The sequence below is a fragment of the Misgurnus anguillicaudatus genome, chromosome 4 (genome assembly GCF_027580225.2).
Source record: "Misgurnus anguillicaudatus chromosome 4, ASM2758022v2, whole genome shotgun sequence".
Classification (NCBI taxonomy): Eukaryota; Metazoa; Chordata; class Actinopteri; order Cypriniformes; family Cobitidae; genus Misgurnus; species Misgurnus anguillicaudatus.
The window spans coordinates 32,549,049-32,555,541 of NC_073340.2; the positions used below are offsets into that span (position 1 = coordinate 32,549,049).

The following is a 6,493-nucleotide window of genomic DNA, read 5'->3' on the forward strand; positions in this document are numbered from 1 at the left end:
CACCAAAATTGGACAGTTGAAGACTGGAAAAATGTTGCCTGGTTTGATGAGTCTCAATTTCTGTTGAAACATTCAGATGGTAAAGTTAAAATTTGGCGTAAACAGAATGAGAACATGGATCCATTATGCCTTGTTACCCCTGTGCAGGCTGGTGGTGGTGATCTAATGGTGTGGGGATGTTTTCTTGGCATACTTAAGGCCCCTTAGTGCCAATTGGGCATTGTTTAAATGCCACGGCCTACCTGAGCATTGTTTCTGACCATGTCCATTCCTTTTATGACCTCCTCTGATGGCTACTTCCAGCAGGATAATGCACCATGTCACAAAGCTCAAATCATTTCAAATTGGTTTCTTGAACATGACAATGAGTTCACTGTACTAAAATGTCCCCCACAGTCACCAGATCTCAACCCTATAGAGCATCTTTGGGATGTGGTGGAACGGGAGCTTCATACCCTGGATGTGCATCCAACAAATCTTATCAATATGGGCCAACATTTCTAAAGAATGCTTTCACTACCTTGTTGAATTAAGGCCAGGTTGAATTAAGGCAGTTCTGAAGGTGAAAGGGGGTCAAACACAGTATTAGTATGGTGTTCCTAATAATCCTTTAGGTGAGTGTATGAAATGAAATAGCAGACAACATAAAAAAAAAGTTTCGCCCTATCTTCATGTGTTTCCTTTTTTTCACCTCTCAAATATAGGTTGTTTTTTTAAATACCAAATTTTAAACAAAAAGCTAAAATAATCATACTAGTGGATAATAGCTGAAATATGGATTGCCGTAAAAACGTGTCATTGGCAGGGAAGCGTTTTTTCTTAATTGACGAGATAGCTCGTCAATGACGGGAAAAGAGTTAATGGTAATGTAAAGGTTATTTGTCAGTAATTGAAATGCCATATTTTCACAAATGTCACTTTTGGCATTTCATTGCCATTTAACAAATTTGACTGTCTTTCGCTGTCAAACCCTCTAAGTGCATGAAAGCTTTTTTGGCAAAAACCTCCACTTCTTTGGACAAGACATATAAACAGTTGCAAAAGAAAATGTTTCTAGTTGCCTCACTAAAGATGCAACAAGAGACACTGCAAAAGATAAAAGTCAGAATGTAAAAATGAAAAAAACTGAACCAAACATTAGGTGGCGCTGTGATTCATGTGGCTGCCACATTTAGTTTGTATTCAGGTCCAAAGACTCGCAAGGGACCTACGTTTTAATCCACGGTTGTTTCCTAATCCCACCCTATCTCTCCCCAGTCACTCTTCACTGTCCTTTCTTTTTTTTGTAATTCAGTTCACTGTCCTTTCTGAATAAAGGTAAAAGACTCAACAATTCTGTCAATATCCTAATATATTCTGTAAACCTCCTTTAACCAAGTAAAAAAATAAAATCTTGCAGCTTGACAATTGAAATCTATGATGTGTGCTGTCGTTTAATCTAACACAGTCTCACCCCATGTCGTCAATATTTGACGACACTTGACCATTCGTCAATATGTGACGCGGAGGGTATACCTTTCGCGTCATTTTTTGACGAACTGGGGACTTCAATACTATTACGTCCGTTGCATTCTCTTCTCCTATTTTCTTACCATTTCGCGTCGGTTTAGGGTTAGATTACGCAAAATTAAACAGTGTACGCGAAATTAAACAGTGTACGCGAAATTAAACAGTTGTCACCTGGCGTTGGGGTTAGAAACAGTTGTCACCTGGCGTTGGGGTTAGAGTTAGGTTTGGGTAGGGATGTCATTATGTAGATCTAACCCTAAACCGACGCGAAAATGGCAAGAAAATAGGAGAAGAGAAACAACCCAGTCTCACCCCATGGCGTCAATATTTGACGACACATGACCATGCGTCAATATGTTGACGCGGAGGGTATACCTTTCGCGTCATTTTTTGACGAACTGGGGACTTCAATACTATTACGTCCGTTGCATTCTCTTTCCTATTTTCTTACCATTTTCGTGTCGGTTTAGGGTTAGATTTACATAATGACATCCCTACCCAAACCTAACTCTAACCCCAACGCCAGGTGACAACTGTTTAATTTCGCGTACCTAACTCTAACCCCAATGCCAGGTGACAACTGTTTAATTTCGCGTACACTGTATAATTTTGCGTAATCTAACCCTAAACCGACGCGAAAATGGTAAGAAAATAGGAAAAGAGAATGCAACGGACGTAATAGTATTGAAGTCCCCAGTTCGTCAAAAAATGACGCGAAAGGTATACCCTCCGCGTCACATATTGACGAATGGTCAAGTGTCGTCAAATATTGACGACATGGGGTGAGACTGGGTTGTTTAATCAATTCTGGTTCTGATCACTTTGGAAACTTATTGTTGCGTTTAATAGACTCTGCCAACAAACCGGTATTCTAGAATGACCTAAGGCCAAGCCAAAGTATTTGATGAATTTCGAGAGCATTCAGTTAATTATCTCATTTTTTGACTGAGGTGGCATTTAGAGGCTTTTGCATTTGAGCTCTTCATATGTGCATGCGCGTGTGTGCGCACGCATATGTGTGTGTGTGTGTGTGTGCATATGGATGCATTCCAGTTTATTTTTTCATCATTAGAAGCAAGTACTTAGAAAGCTCTTCTAGTTTAGATTAGCTTTCATTGCACTAATGCACTGTTAGCAGACTAATGTGTGATATTGACTTTAGCTGTTCATTTACTTTACATTCTAATGGAATATCAAAGAATCATCATTCATACTCATTGATCTCTTGCCCCTGATGTGTTTGCTTGTTCATGCATTGCTGATGCGTCTCACCTGCTTTACCCTGATGCTGTTAATGGTGTGTGCACATCTCAGCACCTGCTGTATGCGTGTGAGGCTTCGGCTCTGCCGTAAAGCTCTCTAGAGAAATTATTCACCGCTAATAACACTAATAAATAATTTTTAGTTATCTCTATATTTTTTCTTCTAGGTGTAAGGTTAAGACTTGACATTAATATTTATGGCTCCTGTGTCTTTATACCACTTAAAATTGTCTTCAATATTGATTTTGGTATGATATATTTATTTTGTGCATTTTTTTCCAGGCAATGATGTTTAATTAATTTATATGCTTTTGTGTTTGTACCATTGTCCTTTTAAAGGAATATTACAGTTATGAATAGAAATTGAGTATGCAATTTTAACTCTTTCCCCGCCAGCCATTTTTTGAAAAGTTGCCCTCCAGAATCTTTTTGTGATTTTCACAAAATGCCTTCCAGGAAAATTTTCTTCTAAAAATGTATAAACATACAAATATATTAAATGAAAGAACAGACCCTCTGCTTTCAAACAATCAATAAAAAACAAACAAAATCTATATTCCTTTATCTGCTTATAAACTCCTAAATATGGGTATTTTTCTTTAAAAATATTTTTTTAGCAAAAAGCTGTAATAATTGCTATTTTGTGAAGGACTTTTTTTAGAGATCAGATTCAGAACGATTATCAAAACATACACAGAGTTTAAAATTAGTAAATAACGTTTTTGGTTCAGTTTTTTTCATAAATCGCCATCTAGTTGATAATTGTGGTATTGCAGATTAACATAAAAAATCATCAGAAATGCGTTTCTTTATGCAAATGTTTTCTCTTAATTGACTAGATCAGTGGTTCTCAAACTGGGGGCCGGGGCCCCCAGGGGGGCCGCGAGATGGTGCCAGGGGGGCCCCAGCTTTATGACATTTTATAAAATATACATTAATTTATAATGAATTCTATGTAATTAAACCTAAAAAAATAAGGCTACTAACCAACAGCACTACTTTGTATAATATAACTTTTTTTTTTTTTATTAAAACGTTACGTTTTAGAACAAATTGTCATACATTTTCTTTGGGGGGGCCACGAAGGAATGCGCCGTATATAAGGGGGGCCGCACGCTGAAAAAGTTTGAGAACCACTGGACTAGATAACTTGTCAATGGCGGGGAAAGAGTTAATAAATGTTCAGGGCTTTAAGTTAATTGAGTCATTGTACTTCATTACTAAAGTATTAATTTGGAAAATTGTGACCCTTTCTGTGAAATCCAGGCTAAAGTCTCTATGTAATGATGAAATTGGTAGCATCAAGGTTTCATTTCACATTCATTTTCAGTCGTTGACATGATCTAACTCAGTCAATATTAAAAATATCAAGGTTATATATTTTCACACAATGGTCTTTACATTATGTAAGATGAGTTCATGTAAAAAAAACAGTAAATCACAAAAATGACTTTAGCTGTGTTTTCACAGACTGAGTCGCATATATTTCCAAAAGTTGAATTAAATAATTCTGAAAAATTAATACCTAAGCATCTTTTTACTTTCGCTCAAGTATTTTTTTGACTACATAAAATGACCAGTTTACCAAAATGATTTACACCTCATCATGTGTGAGTTGAATAACAACATTGTTTTTGTTTCTCGTAGCCATCGTGATTTTGTTCATCACGTTACGGCGGAGCAAAAAGGAGCCACTGATCATATCAGAAGAGGACATCCGCGAGAACGTCGTGACGTACGATGACGAAGGTGGCGGAGAGGAGGACACGGAAGCCTTTGACATCATCGCTCTCCGAAACCCAGCCGCCGCCGAGGAACTCAAATTCCGCAGGGACGTCCGACCCGAGTGCGTCCGTTCGGGGTCGTCAAGGAGACCGCCCCGTCGCCTCAGACACGACCATCTTAGCCCCACGTCTCTGGATATAGATGCCGAAACGGAAGTTGGGGAGTTTATCAAACAAAGGGTTGCCGAGGCAGATCAGGATACTAGTATACCACCCTATGATTCTTTACAGACCTATGCCTACGAAGGTCAAGGGTCACCAGCAGGCACCATCAGCTCACTCGGGTCAGCTGGTGCACATTCTGAACAGAGCTATGACTTTCTTGACGAATGGGGACCAGAATTCCAAAAACTAGCAGAACTTTACGGAGACGAAGTCGAAACGGAATCGGCATCGACTGAAAAGGCAGAGTCAGAAAAGCAGACATAAATATCGATCAATGTCAGAAAAACTGAACGAATAACAATAAAAACTCTGCTCTTTTTGGCATCCCACTTCATGTTTTCATCAATAAAACTCTCAGGCCGATACGCCGCAGTGACGTGATGGCTGTAAAAACGGGCTGACCTGCCTTTGATCTCGTTTCTTTTGGATGTTTGGACTCAGACACGACAAGAATGATTTTGAAAAGAAAATCAAGCAAAAAGAATAAAAAAAAAACTAATGGAAAAAAGGGAAAATATTTTAACTGGTGTATATTTTTTATTGCTCAATAAAGTCCTGAATTCCTGACTTATGGATATACGTGTGCACTTTTTAAGTTTTACTTTTAGCTGTTATATGCATCATCTTTTTATCTATTAGCATCTTGGTCATATATATAGGCGTACTCAAAATAAGTTCTTTAAAGGCGTATGCTATTAAAATTTAATCTCGTTTTGCCGTTTCAGAAAAACAGAGCAAAAATTGATGACTCTTCTCGTACCCAGAGGGTGTATACAATTTACAGACCTAATGAACAAACAGGCTCAGTGAAGTGCGTTTTCGTTCGATAGGTCCGACCTGTGATATTGCTCCTTTATAGCCTGCACTCAAATGCTATTTTCTGGTGCTGTCAGTCTCTGAAGGCCGGAAATAACAATCAGGCTTCAGCCGGGAGAGATTTTAGTGCACAAAAAAATTAAGTTGGTACGTGGAAGAGAAGGAAGAAGAGAACTCCCTGTGAGATCGTTTCAAAAACATTCATTTGTGCACAAACAACACTTTTGTTGGCTGTTTTTTGCTCATCCATTGAGAGTAACGGTGAAAAGTTTTTCTTGCCGTAGTTAAAATATCATTAAATATTTAAATACTCCATATGCATTTAATTCAATGTATGTGTGTGTTTTGACTTTGCTCCAAATAGGTCTTCTGATTTCAGACATTTGCTGTATCTTAGCTTATATAACAGCTGTGTTATGCTTACCGTACCGTAGCTTTGTGTGTATGTTGTTACATTTATACAGTATTTAAAATCCAACCAAATACAATGAGAGTCTTTATAGCATACAGCAGCTGATCGAAAATGTAATATAATGGCTGTGAACAGGTGAGCAAAGTCAATCGCCTTTTATTTTCATTTTATCTTTTTTTTCTCCATCACTGCTGTTTATTCACCAAACACATAAAATACCAAAAGATTTTGCTATTTTTCTGATCAAGTTTGATCATCAATAATGTTTAAAGCATGTGTTCACTGCAAAAAAATATATATATTTATTTATTTGTATTTTAAAGGAACAGTATGTAGGATTGTGGCCAAAACTGGTATTGCAATCACAAAACTTGTGGCTAAAACCGGTACTGCAATCACACAACTGGTTGCCAATACACAAAATGACAACATAAACATCAGTTGAGGGCTTTTAAATGACAATATCTTGGCCAGACCGCTGTTGTCAGTGATATAAGTATTTGAAATGAAAATGATTTCTTAATGTCTAGAGACATATCAGGGCC

General features: G+C 37.7%; 1 protein-coding gene across 5 annotated transcripts in view; it reads left to right on the forward strand.

Annotated features, from left to right (window-relative positions):
- LOC129420438 (cadherin-18) overlaps positions 1–5,287 on the forward strand; it is a 340,672-nt gene extending 335,385 nt beyond the window's left edge. For all 5 annotated transcript variants that reach the window (XM_073867160.1, XM_055175343.2, XM_055175341.2 and 2 more), the window contains one exon: positions 4,419–5,287. In XM_073867160.1, the coding sequence (XP_073723261.1) occupies positions 4,419–4,984 (566 nt within the window). In that variant the 3' untranslated portion in view covers positions 4,985–5,287. The remainder of the gene's footprint in view (positions 1–4,418) is intronic.
- The last annotated feature ends 1,206 nt before the right edge of the window (positions 5,288–6,493 follow it).